The sequence below is a fragment of the Pseudopipra pipra genome, chromosome 1, assembly GCF_036250125.1.
Source record: "Pseudopipra pipra isolate bDixPip1 chromosome 1, bDixPip1.hap1, whole genome shotgun sequence".
Taxonomy (NCBI): domain Eukaryota; kingdom Metazoa; phylum Chordata; class Aves; order Passeriformes; family Pipridae; genus Pseudopipra; species Pseudopipra pipra.
In genome coordinates, this window is record NC_087549.1 from 123,839,202 (window position 1) to 123,860,750 (window position 21,549).

General features: G+C 42.6%; 1 protein-coding gene and 1 long non-coding RNA gene across 4 annotated transcripts in view; one reads left to right on the forward strand and one right to left on the reverse strand.

Moving 5' to 3' along the window:
* The window catches only part of SP4 (Sp4 transcription factor), a 27,619-nt gene extending 27,165 nt beyond the window's left edge, over nt 1-454 (reverse strand). The window contains exon 1 of the mRNA XM_064675317.1: nt 13-454. Within this exon, the coding sequence (XP_064531387.1) occupies nt 13-19 (7 nt within the window). The 5' untranslated portion in view covers nt 20-454. The remainder of the gene's footprint in view (nt 1-12) is intronic.
* LOC135424251 (uncharacterized) overlaps nt 1-20,339 on the forward strand; it is a 20,655-nt gene extending 316 nt beyond the window's left edge. The window contains exons 1-3 of one of the 3 annotated variants that reach the window (XR_010435130.1): nt 653-4,740; nt 11,579-11,741; nt 15,290-20,339. This is a non-coding gene — a long non-coding RNA (uncharacterized LOC135424251). Of the gene's footprint in view, nt 1-652; nt 4,741-10,466; nt 11,742-15,289 lie in introns of those variants that run through there. The other 2 variants (XR_010435129.1, XR_010435128.1) reach the window with 2 other exon arrangements.
* The last annotated feature ends 1,210 nt before the right edge of the window (nt 20,340-21,549 follow it).

A 21,549-nucleotide genomic window follows, 5' to 3' on the forward strand; every position in this document is an offset into this window, starting at 1 on the left:
GGGGTTACATACCGCTCATCCCGCATTAATGCCCCGCTGAGGCGCCGCTCTAGGGGGGAGGAGAAGGAGGAGGAGGAGGCGGAGGGTGGGGTGGGGGTAGCGGGGAGAAGGCCGGTCGCAGCCGGGAGCTGGGAGGAGCGGGACGGCCTATTTTTCCACGAATGGCCGCCGCTGGGCTGTGGCGTAGCTGCCTTTCTCTCCGCCCGCCGCCGCCGCCGGCCTCAGCCCGCCGCCTTGAGTGACAGTCGCGGGCTGGGGGGGGCGGGCGGGGGCGGGGCCCGCCGGGGCCCCAACGACGCCCACTGAGCAGGAAACCGAGCCCAGCCGCCGGCCCCTCGGCCGCCCCGCTCCTCCTCAGCCCGGCTCCCCACGCCGCAGGCACGAGGGGCGGGGCGGGGGCGGGACGCAGCCCAGAGCCCTCGGCGGCGGCGGCCTCCTCCTCCTCCTCCTCCTCCTCCTCCTTCTCCCGGTGCTCAGCCGTCCGCGCCGCGCGGGAGGGGCGTGGCCGCCGGGGCGCGCGCGCTCCGCGGGGGCGGCCGCGGCTCCCGCCCTCGGGCCGCTATCTTGACAGCGCCGGGCGGAGGGAGGGGCGGGAAGGGGGCGGGGCCTGGGCCGCGGCGGGGCGGAGCCACACCGGGCCCTCGGCCCCGGGTCCCGCCGCGGATCGAGCCGCTGATTGACGGCGCGCGCGGCCCGGCCGCCAGCGAATCCGGCGAGGGGGCGGGCGGGGCTGCGCGCGGCCGCTGGCCAACCCGAGGGCGCCTGCCTGCCTCGCGCGCTCGTAACTGACAGCGCGCGGGAAGCCCCCGATCTGCCGCTTCCCCTGAGACGCGGCCACCCTTCCCCCCCCACTCCCTCTGGCCGCCCAAGGAGCGGGGAGGAGACGCTCCTACGGCTTCCATATGGAAGCCGGGGCCTATTCCCTCCCCCGCCGAGCTACTCCTTTGTAACGGACTCCCGCGCCAGGCCTCTGCCTGCGCGCTGGCTCAGAGGCGGGAGGGGGAAGGGCGGCCCGGGGATCGCTTCCACACCTGCTGTGTGGGGGCGGGAGCTGTCTCTTCCCTCCCCATCGGCGCGGTTGCGGAGGCCGGCGCGCGCGGCACGCCGGGATACGTAGTTCTGGCGGGGAGGGGGCCGGCTGTGGCGGCGGCGGCGCGTGCGCAGCGGGGGCGCGCGGGCGCCGTGTCCGGCAGGTGCCGCCGACGAGAGGCGGGCCGGGGATCGGGGACGGGCACGGCCGGGCCGGGCTGGGCTGGGCTCGGCTCGGGGAGAGGGGTCGGGCCGGGCGGGGTCAGGTCAGGTCAGGTCAGGTCAGGTCAGCCGGGGTCAACCCGCAACCCTCAGCCTCGCCTCGCTGCAGATCTACAGAGCGGGAGTCAGTCCCCAGCAGCCTGTGGTGGTCCAGGCTGTCCATGGTTGGATTAAAACGAGATGAATTGCGATTGTATTGTTCGACTCCGATGCTCGTGCCGATGTTCCCTGCGGATCAGGCCCCGCTATGCGTGACTGGTTCGGAGCAGCGGCTGTGCAAAACTAAGCTGATCACGGTTGTGGTGTGGTGCAAGAAATGGTGGATCAGTAATACCCAGCTCCCCATGACAAAGCCTGTTAGCCCTACTCAGATTTGGAAGAAAATTGATTGAAGTGGTGGACGTGTGCAGCTCTGTCAGTTTAAATTTTCTGTTCTATGGACCCAAATTCTTTCTCAAGTGAATACAGAGCACCTACTAACCTCAAGATCACCAGTCTGCAAGATTATTAGAGGGATGGAGCACCTCTTCTACAAGGGAAGGCTGAGAGAATTGGGTTTGTTCAGCCAGGAAAAGAGACCTATTTGTGACCTTCCAGTACCTGATGGGAGCCTACAAGAAAGATGGAGAGGGACTTTTTACAAGAGCATTTAGTGACAGGAAAAGGGGGAATGGCGTCAATCTGAAAGAGGGTAGGTTTAGACTAGATATTAGGAAAAAAGTCTTTACTGTGAGGGTGGTGAGGCACTGGAACATTGTGCCCAGAGAAGTGGTGGATGCCCCATCCCTGGAAGTGTTTAAGGCCGGGCTGTATGGAATTCTGAGAAGCCTGGTCTAGTGGAAGGTGTGCCCCATGGCAAAGGGGTTGGAACTAGACGATTTTTAAGGTCCCTTGCAACCCGGGCCATTCTATGGTTCTGTGATAAGTCAGTGACTCAAGTGACATTTCTTTACCAGCTGTTCAACAATTTCATTCTTCAAAGGGATGAGGCCACCCTCAGTCTCCAATCCAGGCCTCCAGCACACCTGGAAGGGAGGAAATGTAGAAGTACCATTGTAGAGTAAGAAAGTAATCAGAAATAAGCATGGCACGGGCTGTTTCCAGATGTCACACACAGGTCACAAGTAGAAAAGGATCCTACCAATGCTGAATAAATTGTGTTTATCTGTGGTAATATCTGACAGGGCAGTGCCCTCATAGTCAGTGTACAATCCCCCACACCCAAGCAGGGCTGAGGTTGTGGCAGGACCTGCAGATGGTTCAGTGGTTCAGATGATCAGGAGATGGAGGCACATCCCCCACAGGGCCAGGTCTGGGCCCAGGGCTGAGCCCCACCAGAGCTCCAGCCACGGGGCAGTGGGTGGGGGTCCTAGGTGAGGGTGTTCAGGGCATCACAGCCTGCTTGTGCCCTCAGGGCTCTTGAGGCAGAGTATAGAGCACTTCCTGAATGAGAAGTTGTGTGAAGAATGGGTGAAGGTACTATTAAGGTCACTCTTTTTTATCAAGAGACAGATGTTTTAAGTCCTATGACAGCTTTTAAACTTTCACTGGATTTCCATCTGAGACTGTAGGTACAGTGCTTTTGAAAATTTGACTCTAGGGTGCAAAGGGTAAAAACTGTCTCAACTCAGAGATTGATTGAAGCAACAGATAAAAGATGGTGGTGGTGTAGGTGGTTTCAGTGGGGGCATCACGATTTTAATTTTTTATTTTTACCATCCACAGTTACTCGTATACCACCTACTCTTTCCTAAGTGTCGCTCTTGCTCAAATTCTTTCTGCCAGCTTAAGCTTTCTGAGTCTGCTTCTTTCAGCATTGTTCCCACATGAACTAATACTTTCCCTCTGCACCCTGATACCAGTGGGCTTTTGATAGAAGTGAGCAGTAGTCACCTGTTGAGTTATATAAAAATAGGATCAGATCTGAGAATGTATGTGTGTTGGCACAGGAGTCCCAACTGCTATGGGAACATATGAAAGAAAAATATCAGAAAAGGAAAAAATAAAGCAAAAAGCTTTTGTCACTGCTTTCTTTCAGGTTCAGAACTTTAAAAGTGTGTTGTCACCCAGGAAGAGAGCACAGCATGGAAATGTGTGGGTGAGCAGAGACCCACTGAAATAGGAGTTTCCTGGCAAGATGTAACTCTGGCATAGTATCACATGAGGGTGGCTGGTTTGCACAACAGCCCAAACTAAGAAAATCCACTTAGTGCTGAGTCTCTACTGCTTGGCATCTCTCACAGTGTGCATATATTTTGTTTAAATGAAACAGCTTAGCTCATTGTTTTTGATATTTTAATTATCCTTTCTCTGTATCCATATGTGTATTTTCTGTCTCTCATGTTAATCAGTTCAACATTTTGTTTCTGTTTTCCTAGTCTTCTCATTTTCTTTATTTTCTCCAGCTCTTTCCTGTGTGAATGTAATTGCTTTTCTTGTTCTTTCTACTTTCTTTCCTGGTTCTAATACCCACTCTTTTCTCCACCTCAAAAATATTCTCTCACCCGAGTTCCCTATCTGTATTTTGCATTATTCCCTCCCCCCTCTGTTTTAGGCTCCCAAACTATCATGTATCTTCTTCTGTGTCCCTTCTGTCTTGCTCTCTAAGCTGTCCTTAGCATTCGTTGATTTTTCACCTAACACACTGACCGATATTTTCAGACCTGTTTAAGCATGGTTCTCTAAAGCACAGTGAGGCTTGTAAGGCTGAACGAGCAACACCCAAATATCTTTACAAAGGTAGCATGAAGGGGGAGGGAGAGACAGCTATCTGCATGCTCTAGTTTCATTGGTTACCCTCTCTACTCTCAGGCAGCACTTATGCAGGTTGTCTTTGGACAGAGAGAGACAAGAGGCTGGCAGCTGCAAACAGCAGAGATGGTGATGAGACAGTGGCTTCACAAAACTATAAGTCCAGTTGTAGGGTACCTTGTATTAGATTAAAAATGCTGCAGCCCTTAAACACAGGGTGCTGAACTTGTGTAAGACCACACTGTTTGACTGAAGCTGAGGTAGTGGTGAGAATATTTAAGTAGTACTTTATCTAAAGGAGTAATTTTTATCTGGCAGGACTGTGTAAGATAAAGTAACAGATAGCCATATTTCTGAACGAAGCTTCTTTGCCAGACCAAAGGTTCTTTTGCCAATTCTTTCATGCTCTTTTTGTGCTCCTCAGGCAGCTTTGTCATGGAACCCATATGTTTCCAAGAAATATATGCAAGTTTGGGGTGCATATTTTTCCTCTTTTATTTCTGGTGGTTTTGTTGTAAACTGTCTCAACTCCATCAACTGCAGCTTTGAAGAACTTGGTGATGGCATAGTGTTATTGACCAGACAGAGCCTGGACCAGAGCCACAGTGGAAATTGTGTACTTGGCAAGCGTGCTCCTTTGCCATTGTTCCACATGATCCCAAGTGGACCAAGTCACAGGTATCTGACCTACCTGGATTCTGTGGAAAACATCTATCGACAACACCATGGGTGCTCAAGGTATGATTTCTTCTGTAGTATCTTCTCTTTGCAAGTGCATCCACCAGGGGGACCTCAGACAGCAGAGGACTGGATCAAGAATCCTGCCTTCAGGAAGACCAGTGGTTAAAATGAATGCTTCAGTTCTGCCTGTCTTGGCCCTAACTTGTCCAAGCCCAAAACACAAAACGTCCCTTCTACTGCATCTATACCTATTGCACCTGCTTTTCACTCACCTAATGTTCTCTTGGGATTTTCTCATGTCGTAACTGTGCAGCAGTTACTGTGAAAAAGCAGGTATGTCTCAGGTGGTGAACCAAGTACTTATTAATTCTGAACAGAATTTATACAATGTAACTAGACAAGGGCTCAGGCACTCCCCACCCTGCTAACGTATCAGCTCTGATTATTGGATGACATTGTAAAAGTGAGCTTTTAGCTTAGGATAGGAAAGTGAAATCCACCTGACATTACTCAAGACATCAGACTTTATTCTTTGTCACAGTAACTGGTCACAGCTGCAATCCTGGACTTAAACATATCCAAGGACACAACGTGGACATCGACTTCAGGACATTTATTGATGGGCTTCCCCTGTTTAGTCAAAAATGTGCTTTTTCAGCCCCCAGAATCATGTCATCCAGCATAAAAGTGATGTGCATATGTTAAGGGAGTGATCATTCTCTTCTTTACACTTTTCTATGCCTGATCCATAACAAATTTGAAAACTAAAATCAAGTCTTGCCCAAATTGTGCTTGAACTCAAGGAGCTACTTGACTCTACTTGTCATTGTTATGAAGTATCTTTGGCTTCTCTTCTCCTGTCTCTAGGTTCTGACAGATCTAAGTCTCTGCAGACATCTTTCCATCTCCTTTCTCCCAAGCCAGAGAGCCCCTGTTACCAAGGATGTGACATAACCTACTATCATCAGTGCTACATTAATTAGGGAGGGGAAAACATTGGGATGTAATTCCTCACGATTATGACATAGCTACTCTTAAATATGTAAAACAAATGTAGGAAAGGTATGAGTAGAATCAAGTCTGACAGAAGATCAATAATTTTTCTTTGAGCTGGACAAGCACACACATCCAGCTGCCACTTGACAGTAACTTAAGCAGTAATTGAAAAGGTCTTAGTGGAGATTGCCTATGGATGAGCTCATGAGCTTGGCTGTCGGACTGCAGGCACAGTCTCCAGTGGCCGATGGATCAGTCTGTTGATCTCAGTGTGCTGGGAACTTGAGGGATCATAGTCTGCTTCTGTCAGAATAGCCAAGATAGCTTTGGGACACCCAGATTCATGCACCTTGCTATATCACCTAAAATTTGCTTTGGTTTCCATGGTTAGTTGCAATAGCTTGCAACACAATTACTCCTTCCATTTGATCAGGGGTATGGAGATCTGAATATGTGGATGTCATGATTTAACCCCAATCAGCAACTAAGTACCACACAGCCACTTGCTCACTGGTCCTTGGCCCTGGTGGGGTGGGGAGGAGAATCAGAAAAAGATAAAAAAATGTGTTGAGAAAAGAACAGTTTAATAATTAAAATATATCAAGAATATTATTATTATTATTAATAATAATAATAATAATTTTAATGAAAAGGCTGGCAACAAAGAGAGAGAGAAATAAAACCCAAGAAATACAAATAATGCACTATACAATTGCTCATCACATGCTGACCAATATTCAGTCCAGCCCTGAGCAGCAATCGTTCCCTCTCATCAACTACCCCCAGTTTATATACTGGGCATGATATTCTGTGGTATGGAATATCTCTTTGGCTAGTTTGGGCCACCTGTTCTGGCTATGCTCCCTCCTGGCTTCTTGTGCACCTGCTTGCTAGCAAAGCTAGGGAAACTGGGAAGTCCTTGATTTAGAGTAAGCACTGCTCAGCAGGAGCTAAAACATCCGTGTGTTATTAACATTATTCTCATCATAAATGCAAAACCCACAGCACTGTAGTAGCTACTAGGAAAAAAATTAACTCTATCCCAGCTGAAACCAGAACAGCAGAGAACGTTTTTTCATCTTCATTGCCCCCGATGCAGCTGAGGAAGTACCCCAAAAAAGTCTACTACCACTTCCTATGAAAATGGTTGTTTTTATTTCCTAAATAACATGGCTTGCTGTTAATTTTCCAGTCCCAACATGCTGCCAGAGCACTGAGATAGGGGAATTCTGCATGACTAGTTATTCTCCTCTACTCGTTCAACAACATGCTTATAGTAGTCATTTCACCAAATAAGGGCTGAACTTATCATCATTAATATTGCACTTCCCATTCTAGAAATGTCTTTTTGCTGCTGAGCTGCTTCACCTGCATTTGCAGAACTCTTCTCACAAAGACAGACGTGATGCTCAAAAGGATCCTGTCTTAGTTGTCTTTGTCGTCAGTGACGATATGTGACTACACAGAAAGTTGTGTCTGATGTAACCAGCTTTGCAGTCTTGTTTTGTGTGGCTCATTGTGTGCAGGAAACAACGCTTTTGGCTCAGGAAGTCTGTGTGCATCTGCACTGCCACTGAAAGCACTGCTGCCCTGCCCAGATACATGCTTCTTGTTCAGTTCATCTTCCAAAAATAGAGAGGCTCTGATGGCAGGTGTGCTGGTAGATCCAGGGCCTTTTAGATGAGTTTTTTTAAGTTGTTCAAATTAAATAGATCCAATTCAGACTCATAGACTCAGAGAATATGCTGAGCTAGAAGGGACTCATCAGGTTCAACGAGTCCAGCTCCTGGCCTCATTATCTGTCTCACCTATTCCTTGTGAAACCAGGCTACAAGTTTACAAAGTACCAGATGATGAGAAAGTGAGATGAAGTTCAACTAGGATACTACTTAACCTGCCTGCAATACACATAGTCATAAACAGGATATCGTATGCTCTACATAATTTGCAATTTGTGATCCAAATTTTATACATGGTAGCAGTGACCCAGTTCTGCACAAATCTTGTATTAATAAAAGTAAAAAATGTTGCATGAGGGATGGGTCAACAACAATGACGGTTCTTGTTTGAGAAAATCAATGAATATACCTGGAAATTCAATTCTACAAGCACGGCAGACATAAGGGGGAATGGGAAGTAGATTTTTTCCCTCCCTGAACTCTAATAGAAAAGAAAACTGATGAAACAAGCCCATTCCATAATATCAAATGTATTTTCTAATCTTCGTTCCTCAATACAATACAGTTTTCCTTTAATGAAGTTTCTGAGGAGAACTGAGAACATGAGCCATAGACTTAATTTTTATCTAGCTCCAAGTCTCAGTGCATTTTGTTATAGAAAACTTACCCTTACAAAAGAAGTGCACAAAGAAGGGTCCAAATAGAAGCAAACTTGTAGTAATAGATCATTTCAAGTACCCAGGATTAGTGACTTGAATACCAGGACCTAGCTAAGAGTAGCAAATTCTTGTTACCACAAATGACAGCTTTAAGAAGTAGGGGCTTTGCTGGTGCACAAGAGATTTAGTTCTAAGTAACAAATGAGATCTCATTTAAGAAGTAATTACAGATGACTCTCTCTGTCAGAGTAGCTGCAAGATAGTGAAGATTAGTGTAGTGATCTTAACTGCAGAATGGGTGTCGAAAGGCATAAAACCATGAAAGGAAAGGCAAAATATTTAAGAAAAGAAAATCCTTAAAATGAACCTGGTAAATATTTAAGCAAACCGCAGTAGAATGGTTAAAATAATGAACATATTTCATTAGATAGTTTATTTGAGTAATAAAATAAACCTACCATGAGTTAAAAGCAGCCCCGGTGATGCCAGGAGGAAGCATCCAAAACAGTGGCATCTGAATTCTGTAGCTGATGAATATGTCAGAGGGGCTCTGTGAGGAAATGAAAAATTCAAATGGTCAGAAATAAATCCAAAAGAAGATAAATATTTGGAATCAAAGACTTGCATGCATCAAAAGATGCATTAAGCTGGCTTGACAGAATGGATCAAAGTCAGCAACAGATCTAACCTCTCTGCAGATGTTACTGCTTAAGAGGAGCAGACCACCAGGGCATGAATTTCTGAAAGGCAAGTCATTGTCAGAAACTGGCATGAAAATATTTAGTATTTAAAAAAGCTAATTTTAGTTACAAGTTTCTGTTTCTTTGAGACTGTAACAAAAGTAGATAAAATGAAAATCCAGGAGGAACTCGCAGTGTTTGCCTTTTCCTCCAAGGAATGGAGAATCCCTGATGAGTATTTTTCTAACCTCTTCTTAGAAAGCTGAATGGTGGAGATTATACCCCAGCTTTTGGTGACCTATTTCTGTCTGTAGTTATTCTTAGAGTTAGAAGGTTTTCCTGTTTTAGCCTAAACTTTTCCATCTGCAATTAAAGCCAGCAAGGTTTTGTCTTGCCCTCATGAAGCACAATCAGTGGGATCCCTGCTGTGAGAATTTTCTACATATTGGAAGGTTGTTGCAATATCTCCTCCACACTTGCCATCAGCCTTTATTTTTTATACCAAATATTTCCTCTCCCTTTTTCAATATTCTCCATATTTTAAGCTCTTTTTTTAAATGAAGTACTCTTCTTTTTGTACTGTTGTATTAAACTACACCAAACTAAGACTTCTGAAAGGTGGATTAAGAAAAACAATTACTAACCCTGCCTTGCATATGACACATCTATTAAAATGTCCCAGGATGAGTTTTGCTAATTTTTTTATCATCATCATCATCTTGTTGACTCATATTCAGTATGTGGTTTACTGTAACACCCAGGTCTCTTTCTACAGTGCTGTTAATATTCTCAATTTTGTATTTGTACATTTGATTTTTTCCTTGCCTTAGTGCAGTACTTGGTCCTTGTATTTATTGAGTTTCATCATATTGATTACAGACCACTTCTCCTATTTATCAAATTCTTGCCCTTCAACTCCCTTGCAGACCCTTTTCTTTTGCATCTTTTTGAGTGTACTCTTCATTCCATTAACCAAATAATAAGTGAAAATGTTGCATTGTATCAGGTTTTGGCCAAAACTTGGCAGAATTCTATATTATCTATCCTTTTAGTTTGAAAACAAAATACAGACAAGCCTAGGAGTATTTTCTACAAGCTGTTGCACACCTACCATGTAGCAAGTTAGCCCAGAACAAAATATTTCTGTACACTGTGTATGAGAATGTCATGTAAGATAGTGGCCAAAGATTCCCTAAAGTCAATACACATCACTTCCATTGCTGGGTTTTGCTACAGGCCAGATAGTCTGTTAAAGAAAGAAAAGACCGCAGTTTAAAAAACTTTTGTTTGCAACAAGTATTTCCTATCTGTTTCTTTTTCACTGACCCTCCAGGCGCTTTTAAAGTGACAATTTAATTTATTAGAATATTGTTCTTGATATTGAAATTATATTGACTGCTGATTTCTCCATTCTTTCTAAAGATGATATTTTATTCTCCTCTATTCAGGCTACCTGTCATTCAAGAATTCTTGAAAACAGTGGTGACAAAGTAGTGTTGTAAATGTTTTAGTTCTAGAACCACTCCACAGAAAATTTCTGAGGGAAATATTTAGATACTGAGTGAAGGTAAAAATTGTGTCTCTGTGCTCAAAATTAATGTTTGACATGTGGTTTAAGAAGAGGTAAATTGGTAAACACTTTTAAAGACAAAATTTACAAGACAGAAAATAATACAGTAAAATAACAGAAGGAAAATCATATGACCAGTTTATCAGTATTCCTTGTGACTTTAACTAAAGTCTTTTAGTTTAAAGACTTTTAGTTTAAAGACTTTTCCTTCTAAATATTGCCAAGGGTTATTAGAAGAAGCTAACTAGAGACCTATTAATTTTCTCTATCAAAACTACCTTATAATAAATTACTGGTTGCTAAATTGCTTCCTTGAAATAAGTCAGTGGCAAAAGGAGTTAAAAAGGTGAAAAAATGTTAGAAGTCGTGAGATACAGAAATACTGAAATACACAGTATTTACACTCACCTGGCCCTTTTTACTCATGTTACTCCCCTTACTCACTCTCGTTCCTCCCCAAATCACCTAAACCTCTCCCTTTTCCTGCCTTTGGTTCCTCCCCTAAACATAAGATAGTAAATCTTGTGAAATCTGAAACTGCTTTTCTCCTGCATCAGATGATGTATCCCATCTCTGGGCAGCATCCCTGCTTGGTCTGAAAGATGATCCAGGGAGCTGCTTGTTCGCAGCACCTTGTCATGATGGGTTTTTCACCTGGAAACTGGTGGAATGGTCCAGAGAGGGGCCTGGATAAAGTGTTTGTTCCTTGATGGTCCTTGGTTGAGGTTGTGCTGTGATCAGCAGGACCAGAGCAGTGATCATCCCCTTATACTTGGCACTGCTGAGGCCACACCTCGAATCCTCTGTTCAGTTTTGGGCCCCTCGCTACAAGAAAGGCATTGAGGTGCTGGAGCATGTCCTGAGAAGGTCAACAGAGCTGGTGAAGGGTCTGGAGCACAAGTCTTACAAGGAGTGGCAGAGTGAGCTGGGGGTGTTTAGCCTGTAGAAAAGGAGGCACAGGAGGGATCTTATTGCTGTCTACAACTACCTGAAAGGAGGGTGTAGTCAGGTGGAATTTGGCGTCTTTTCCCAGCTGACAAGGACATGAGGAAATGGCCTCATGTTGTACTAGTGAAGGTTTAGGTTGGATATTAAGAGAAATTTATTTACTGAAAATGTTGCCAAGCCTTTAAACAATCTGCCTAAGGAAGTGGTTGAGTCACAATCTCTGGAGATATTTAAAAGATGTGTAGCTGTGGTGCTTAAGGACATGGTTTAATGGTGGACTTGCCAGTGCTGGATTAATGGTTGTACTCAATGATTTTATTGGTGTTTTTCAACCTAAATGATTCTTTGATTCTCTGATTCTAGGTTCCTGCCTGCCACTTGGCATCCCTGTGCTCCTCTGGGCTTCTGGAGATGGCTCTTTGGTGGGCTGACAGCCTCTGTGATGGACCTAAGGGTAGCTTGACAGGGTATAATCTGGGTTCCTCCTCCTTCTGCTGTCTCTCTGAGCATCTTTCTGGGTGTGCAGGTGAGCTTTATCACACAACCGAGCATAGAATAGCTCTTCTGCTACAGATGGCACTCCAAATAATAAGGGAAAAAAAAAAAAAGAACACCCCACCACCAAATAGCTGTAACCTTTCAAATGTAACTGATTTTTGTTAGTGAAATTTAAACCTCTCTGGAGGAAAGTACTCATTTTCTGTTGGCCTTGTAAGTACAGGTATCTCCATTTGATGTCATGTATTGGGGGAGTTCAGTGATTACTGGAATCTGTTATTTCTTCTCTTTTAAGGAAAAAATGTCAAAAAAAAATTGAAGAAAATGTGTCATTTTACATTGGTCATATTTTGCTTTAGTGATTTATTTTTTTATCTTGTTTTTGAGTTAAATTATAATGGAAATCCAAGAAGTGGTTTCTTTTTTTGTAAAGAGCTTCTTGTCGATTGCCAAGACTCACCTCCAAAGTGTTACAAGTCACATTTTAAATCAAAACAAAAGTCTTCTCTTTTCATCAAGTTTTAGTTATTATATGAGAGAAAAAAGGAAATTGCTTTTGGATACTCCTCGAAATTATGTGGTGCTCGAAGCAGCTATTGCTAAAAAATTGGAGAGTTCAAGCTTTTCTTCTTGGCAACAGAATGTGGCCATGAACAGCTCTCCATCTGCCTTAGAAGAGCACCTTAATTTATAGCTGCATGTTTAAATTTTTATTTTAGAGCGCAGGCACAGTTGCCTGGCATCAAAGGCAGCCTTTCCTAGGCTGCAAATTTATTGTACTTTGCTCTCTCTGTAGCTGCATGGTGCAATAAGCAGCTCACAGAAGTGGACAGAACCAGTCTGACCCCATGCAGCCCGTTCACATTAGTCTTCAGATTAAGAACTACTAAAGAGTTTTAATGTTAATATCTCCTGTAACAGTGAATAACAACTCTGAACTGGCTAGATGCATCAATAGCCTTCTGCTACTCTCTAAGCTGAACAGGAAATCTAATTCATCTCATGTGGTTTCCTGCTGAAATACATCTTTGCAATGAGAAATGTATGAGCACTACTAAATTCAGTTGCTAGATAATGAAAGATGTCTTTTGTTTTGTTTTGTTTTTTGTCTTTTTCCTTTACTTCTACAATGAAACATTAAACTTGCGAAAAAAGTGACTAAGCTCAACATAAAATATAATACATAAACTGTTTCTCTCTCTGCCTACCTGAAAAAATAATAATTAAAAGATAATTAAGAGAGGGAGAGGTAAGCTTTCTGGTTTGATGTATATATTTTACATATTAAAAATGGAAGATATTCTCACTGGAGTGACATCTGCCCTGAAGTTTCACAAGGAAACCTCACAGCTCTGGAATATACACTACTCTGGTGCTTAGCTGAGATGACTAAAAAGTGTGCATGGAGAGCCAAACTCTTTGGGTACTATTAAGTTTCCCTCTGTGGGAATGTATGCATTCAATCACTAGAGAGAGGCAGAGGCAGAAAACAGCTGGGCAGTGACTGCTGAAACCACACAGTGGTGCAGATGGAACTTTTGGGTCTGAGCAGCTAAACTATTTTGTCAGTTTGACAAGAAATTTTACTGTAAGTAGAATTCCCTGATCCCCATCCCTATGCTGACACTACCTATTTTTCCTGGTTCAAACAGAGAGTGAGAAGGGGAGTGACCAAAGTCAAACCGCTACCTTCTGTTTCAGGTGATCAGCATGTGCTTTGTGCAAAGTTCCTGCAGAGTCTCTCTGTAAAGCTGAGATGGCCACCTATGGCCACAGCAAAGCAGGAAGCATCTCTAGAAGCAGAAAACTGCCACACTGGAGCTTATGCCAGTTTGATCCCTTCTGCTGTCCTGTATCAGAGGATTCCTTATGTGGATTCCTTATTTTTGACTCTTATTTAAAAATTATTCTTGTTTTGCCAGAGTTTGTAATTTCCCATTGTTAGCAACAGAAAGACTTCAGAAACATTTAACATTTATGCTTTCTGGCAGTTCCTGGTAGTTGCTTGTTCCTGGCAATACTCCTCTCATAGTTAGAAAAGCCATGATCTTTCAAATCACGGAGGTCTATGCTGATCTCACAGGTTATTACAACACTAGTCATTAGCAACCACAGTGCTACACTAACTAATTAAAGTCTTCTGGCTTTGGTATTTAGTTTTATGTGCTGATTCACAGCCATGTCCTTTCCTGTGGCAGGTTCGTATTCAGCTCTGTGGCTTCATAACTGTGTTTAGCCAGTTTGAGGAGGTGCTCTTCCAAAAAGAATGATTCTCCTTCTCGCCCACTTGTGTGTCACCGTTGACTTCCTTGTGGTTGTGCCAGCGCTTATGAGGCCATACAGCAACTCAAGAGAAACTCACTTAACCCAAATAGAAAAAACAGTCACAAAAAAGGCGTTTTCTCAGCTAGATCAGCAAGCTGTTTCAGCTGCCTGTGCTGACGAAGCAGCACAACCCCAACACAAAGGGAAGGTAAGTTGTGGCCAGGCAGAGACTAGAATTGCACCTTTCAACAGCAGTAGAGATCACCTACAAGAGGTGTGGCACCATTCCTTTGCCATGGGGTTAGCAGAATACCTCTACACCAATTCTCCTTTCTATCATGAGGCCTTTTCTTCTTTACCTCCTTCACAATAGGAGGTATGCTGTGAGACTGTGTTTGTGTCATAGCTGGAAAAGTATGAAAATATCTGAAAATATCTGAAAACATTGTGTTGGGACCTCTGGACTGCCTTTGCTGGCAGCATGACCCACATGAGCACCTTACAGCTGTTACTTCAGCTCAGGTTTCAAGCCCAGACTCCACACTTTTCCACACTGGTTTTCAACTTCAACTTGTAGGGACAAGTTGAATAATGTGCTAGGAGGGGAAACTTAAATAGGAAGTGTGGACAGGAGAAAAGTCTGACCTTAGGACATGTGGGACAGAGTTAGCTTAAGTTATATGTAATGAACAGATAAGCCTGGAATGAAAAATGTGTCTCAAGGACTCTTCATGAAACATAATATACAAACAATGTCAGGACATGGTGGCCTCAACAGGAATTTTAAAGCATATAATTGAAGTTTCATAGAATATGTGGATGAGCCGAAAAATAAGCAATAAGGATGAAACACTTACCATTCTCAAAACATTTTTAAAAGCTGATCCTCTGTCTACCATGTTGCTGATGCAGATATTAACAAAGAGAGGCTAATGCTGCTTTAACTGGTACAACACAGTAATGCTCTCTGGAGAGCTACTATGGCATGTGAGAATAGCTGGTCTAGTGTCCTCTTTGGCCTTGCTCCTAGCCATTTCTCTTATGCCAAAAGCTGAACTGAGAGATCAGGCACTTCCATTTCACTGGTTTTACAAGTCTCAAAGTATTTTATAATTTGGAAAAGCTTCTTGGCTGGATATTTCATATTGTTTAAGAATTTCAGGTCTAAAGTATGTCAGCTTTTTGTTGTTGTTGTTGTTTTTTGGGGTGGTTGTTGGTTTTGGTTTTTTTTGTGTGTTTTTTGTTATGTTTTGTTTGTTTGTTTGTTTTTAATAATTTTTTATTGCAGGCTTCTTTTTACTTGTTTTCAAGAAAAAAAAGTTCCTGACCAGCTCAGCACTTCCCAGCCGCACACACAAGTTATCCATTATTTGCCAGTTCTGCTATTTGGCTTCTGGGGAGAGGATGCTTGTGCCAATAGCTGTGCTGCAGTTTGGGAAGAACCTATCAAGCTTGCTGATCTTCTTCATCAAGTGTCTGATCTTCTAATTCCCTAGAAGAAGACCCAAAAATCTGAAGAATGTGCTTGCGATGTGACTTATCAGTAGATACCAACACACTCCAGAAAAGTACCACTGAAAGTATCACTTTAGCATGGAAAAACCTGCCCTGCCTATAGATTTTTTTAGCTCATGTTTACTCTTAGTGAAGGAACACAGTAGTGTCAGCAATGAGTGCAAGTGATCTCACTGGCCAAGAAAGCCTTACTCCTCACGCCCTTGCTCCCTCTCTTCCTTGTCCACATGTTCCTGTCTCCTCCAGCAGCCATCCTTCCTTGTTCCAGTTATAACAGGCTTTACTGTAGGTTGATGTGACCCACTTCTGACTAAAAGTGGCTCCCAGAAAGACCTCATTAGCTCTGGAGCTAGCATGGTGCAAATGTCAGAGTGTGTGGTTAGTGCTGGGGCAGAAAGGAAGGGCAGGGAGCAGCATGTTCATCAGCTGTGGTGGGGTGCTAATTCAGCTGCCTAGAGCTGCAAAACCATCCTTCAAATCTCAACAGTCTGTCTTGCAAACAAAGGCAGTGAAAATACTAATCAGTAAGGGTCTATAAACTGTGGTTAACACTGCTGCTGCAATTACTAATGTAGGAAAAACTGGAAGGTAATGTGATTCAGGTCTTTCTTCACTGCAGATATACCACTGATAACAGAGTAATATGGAGTTGAAACATAATTGGAACACTAAGGAAAGCTTGAGCTATTTATAGTATTTAATAATTTAATAGTACAGAGTGCACTGATTGTAGTACTATTCATTTTTCTATGTAATTTAATTATTATTTCTCTTTCTTAATTAATAATGCAAGAGTGTGTTTTTGTATAGCACTTCTTTTCCCTAATTCTCATTTTGCACCAGAATTCAATCAAGATCTTATTGTTCATAAAAAATACATACATACCTGCATACAACATTCTGAAAAGTTGTTTGAGATTCTACGTGTAATCTGTGAGATCCCTGTGAGACTCATATAGGGGATCTTATCACTAAATGTTTATTTCCGGATCTGTAAGAACCCTTTAATTTTTTACACTCTTATTCTCACAACACTCAGGTAAAACAGGAAGTTTTATTTCTCTGACTACAGCTGGGATATCAAAGCACAGAGATGTTAAAGTCTGTATTCAAAAACCATATTTAAGAGCATGGATCCCACTAGCTGACTTGCCTAGAGTGTTAAGAAAAGCCTTTGTGGAACAAGCACTGAACTTACATCTGCCAAATCCAAGAGGATCTTCCTTACTACTGGACTTTGTTTTCTCACTAAGATTGCAATAAATACTTCTTTCATAGCTGGGTTTAGAGTACTTTATTGAGTGTGAGGAAAGATTTTTATGTAAGGGGAGTTTTGAATGTAGGTCACAGGAGGACAGAAAGTATATAAAATAGCTGCTGATGCACATGATAGCTTTTATGGCCAAGGAAAATAAAAGATGTAATGTTTTGGAAAAAGATATTATCCATGAAATCCAAAACAAACTTGAATTAAGTCAGGAGAGAATAGGCATTCCTCTGGAAAGATAAAGGAGGTACTCCATAGATTAGCTTATCATTGGTCTAGAACAAGTTGTTGCTGTTACTTAGAAAGCCAATATGGTGACAGTCTGTGCACCTATTTGAAATGTATAACATGGAAAAAATAAAATAATCCATTTAAGGTTAAATATAAAATGTGAAGAAATAGGATGCTGTTATCTTTGTGTTATAGGCTTGCTTTTCTCTATTTATGTTAAAATATGTGTGTTTCAGATAATTTATGAATCTAATCATGACTCTAAGTTTTGTAGCTCTATTTTATATGAACTCAGTTTGGTGGAGATATTTAGAAGGGACCTGCATGCATTTTTTTGTGGCTAAGAAAGCAAAGTTTAAATGGAAGTGTGTAAAGTGAGGAACGAATATTTTCCGAAGGAATTTACTCTAATATGAAAGAAATTCTTGGTGGGACCTCTGATTTCCTATGCTCACTGTAGGAGACCAGCCTAAAGGGGAAAAAAGGTGAATTCCTAATACATGACATAGACAGAATAAGCTTTATTCAGATATGCCTTTTTCTGGGAGTTTTAAGTATCATAGGTACTTGGGACTTTTAGATCTGTGCATGATCTTCCCCAGCCCTATATGTGGTGTGCAGAAACACGCATGGATATGTTGACGTCGCCTTTGAGGTTGGTCCAAAGGTTGACTTCAGGGTCCTTTCTCAGGACGCTCAGAAATGCTGTCCATTGGTAGCCCACAGAATTCATCAGAATTACAGAATCACAGAATATGCTGAGTTGGAAGGGACTCACAAGGATCATCGAGTCCAACCCTTAGCCCTGTATAGGACCATCCCCAAGAGTCACACCATGTGCCTGACAGTATCGTCCAAATGCTCTTGAACTCTGTCACGCTTGGTGCTGTGACCACTTCCCTGGGGAGCCTGTCCCACTAACCAGTCACCCTCTCAGTGAAGAATCTCTTTCTTACATCCAACCTAAACCTTCCCTGACACAACTTCAGGCCATTCCCTCACATCCTGTCACTGGTCACCACAGAGAAGAGATCAGGAACTGCCCCTCCTCTTCCCCTCACGAGGAAGTTGTAACTGCAATGAGATCTCCCCTCAGTCTCCTCTTCTCCAGGCTGAACAGACCAAGTAACCTCAGCCGCTCCTCATACGACTTCCCCTCAAGGCCCTTCACTATCTTCATTGCCCTCCTTTGGATTCTCTCTCATAGATTAATATCTTTCTTATATTGCCGTGCCCAAAACTGCACACAATATTCAAGGTGAGGCCACCCCAGTGCAGAGCAGAGTGGGACAATCCGCTCCCTCAACTGGCTGGCAATACTGTGCTGAGTTTTGTGTCATCTACAAACTTGCTTAGTATCCCTTCCAGTCCTGTCTCCAAGTGACTTATGAAGATGTTGAAGAGAATGAGGCCCAGGATGGAGCCCTGTGGGGCCCCACTAGTGACAGGTCCCCAGTCTGATGTTACCCCATTCACTATTACCCTCTGTGCTCGACCCATGAGCCTGTTGCTCACCTACCACATGATGTGTTTATCCAGCTGCGGGCTGGATATTTTGTCCAGAAGGATCTTGTGAGAGACAGGATCAAAAGCTTTACTGAAATCCAAAAAGATTATGTCAATTGGCTTCCCTTGATCAACTAAGTGGGTTACCTTGTCATAAAAGGAAATCAAATTTGATAAGCAGGACTTCCCTCTCATGAAGCTGTGCTGGCTGTGACTGTGTCATCTTTCAGGTGTTTTTCAATACTTCCCTGAATAATCTTCTCCATGACTTTACCAGGCACTGAAGTGAGACTCAGCGGCCTGTAGTTTTGAGGGTTCTCCTTCTTGCCCTTCTTAGAAATTGGGACAACATTCCCCAGTTTTCAATCATCTGGGATCTCTCTGGATTCCCAAGACCGTTCACCAGCTTCATGCACAGCAAGGTACAAAGAGGTGAAGAACACCTGACTTACAGACTGTAGGAAGCCACTTTCAGATTCTATGTGGATGGCTGCTCTGTGGATCTCCAAAATCCTGTAAATCTCTGATATTATTTTGATCTAAGTGTAAAGGTTGTTATAGATGGACAAAATACACACTAGTCTTACTTTCCAGAATATAGCTTAACTCAACAAACCTATTTATATTTTCAAAATGTAATAATTGACTTTTTATTTTGTTTTAATTTTTTATTATGACTTTTTATTAATGAAACTGATTTTATGAAATGCATAGTATATAGAAAATTACTATTTAACTTTTTATTTTACCAGTTCTATGAGTAATGTATTTTCAAAAAAATTTTAATATATTCTATAGATATATGCTGTTTATATTTGCTATAATAGTAAATTGTTCTTTTCAGGACATTCAGAGTATTTAATTTAACAAGTGAAAACTAGTTTTAAATGGCAGAACTGAAGACAGATATTATTAGGTAATCTTGAAACAACAAAAATATTAAATACATGCAAATTGTCAGAAAGTAGCAATGTATTTTAAAAAATGAAAAACATGTGTTGAACATATGCAGTGCTTTTTTTGTTCTTATACTTGTCCAGGTTAATACTGTTCCAGCAGTTTTACAAATAACAATCTGTTTTCACTGCATTTCATCTTTCTTCTTTTCCCCTAGCAATATTCCTGGTAATGCCCACACAAGTAAACACTGACACATTTGAATAAAAAAACCCCAGAGGGTGAATTTTTCCAAGGTGTATTTCCATAAGCCCCTTTTCTAACATCTCACTGTCCCCTGAGAAGGGGAAGTATTGCTCCTCCTGTGCTCACAGGGCCTCATTGCACTGTTGGCCCCACACAGTCCTTTCTCTTTCCCTTTCTCTTCTTGCTTTAATGCTCATCAGTCCCCTCCCCAAGCCAACTGAACTCACTATTTAAGAAGAGAATATTCTTCTTTTCTGGGCTTATGTGATGTGTTACTGAACAGAAAGGTCACAGAGGGGTCCTCAGTGCTACCTGCATGGTGGGAGGGGGTGCTAGAGATCATGGAGGAAGGGAAAGACAAGGAGTGTTTTCCCTTTTCAGTGGTGAGGAGTGGTTTCATCAGCTCATTCTGCTTAGTGTACCTTCACCCTCCAAATTGGTTTAGTGAAAAAGGAAAGGGCTTTTTTTCGCTAGGTCAATAAGAGTGAAGACAGATAGAAGGGGAGCTCCTAGGGGGACTATAGCCTGGGTGGCTCCCAACAGAATGCTTACTGTGATTAAACAGTCATGAAGACATTGTGTCGATATGATATTTAATACTGTACTAAACCAGTAAGAAGTTTCAGAAATTCTTCGATCAGTTTATCTTGAAATTATTTATCTGGAGATGCTCTAATAAAGGCTTATTACAACCAGGAATGTATTTTTTCTTTTATTTTTCTTTTTTTGTGTGTGTTTTTTTGGTTTCTTTGTTTGTTTGTTGTTTTGTTTTCTGTTTTGTTTGTTTTTGGTTGTTTGGTTTGGGGTTTTGTTTGTTTTTTTAATGAAGGTCTCCCACATTTCCTAACAGAGGTGATTTTTAGCTCTCTGAGATTCTTTCAGTGCACCTGCTAACAGCATCATCTCTTCACAGCAGCCTAAAAGGCTTTTGAGGGCTAGGCAAGTCATCACCACCTACTGGGGCACACTAAGCACCTACCAGGCTGTATCTCTAATCCCTGGATAATACTGAGCCAATTACATATCTGGTGTCCAGAGCAGCTATGAAACTGAAATCACAAGAAAGAAGAGCTTTTCAGTGTTTCAGTGTCTCTAGCTTCTATTTCACGTACAATGACATGGCTTGTTCCTTCCACCAAGTGTGCTAGAAACTGCAGCTCCTTTATCTGCTCTCAAACTAACCTCTCATCAATGCTCAGGATGAAGGCCTATGTAACCGCAGGCAGTAATAAAGGTCAGGTATACATCAGTGAAGGCATGAAAACAAGCTAAGCAGAGCCAAAATGTTACTTTGTTCAGACTGGAAAAGAGAAGGTTTTGGGGTGACCTAATTGCAGTCTTCCAGTACCCGAAGGCAGCCTACAAGAGAGATGGAGAGAGACTATTTACAAGAGCATGTAATGACAGCACAAGGGAGAATGGATTCAAATGGAGAGTAGGTTTAGATTAGATACTGGAAAAAAATTATTTACTATGAGGGTGGTGAGGCACTGGAACACATTGCCCAGAGAAGTCGTGGAAGCCGCATCTCTGGAAGAGTTTAAGGCCTGGTTGGATGGAACTCTGAGCAACCCAGTCTAGAGAAAGGTGTCCTGGCCCATGGAAAGGGGCTGGAACTAGATGGTCTTTAAGATCTCTCTTCCAACATAAACTATTCTATTCTATTCTATTCTATTCTATTCTATTCTATTCTATTCTATTCTATTCTATTCTATTCTATTCTATTCTATTCTATTCTATTCTATTCTATTCTATTCTATTCTATTCTATTCTATGGCTTTCTAGGAAGGTGGTAGATCCCCTATTCCCCTCAGTGTTTAGGAGGCATTTGGACAATGCCTTTAATGATATACTTTAAGTTTTGGTCAGGCAGTTGGACTGGATGATCACTGAAGGTCCTTTCCAACTG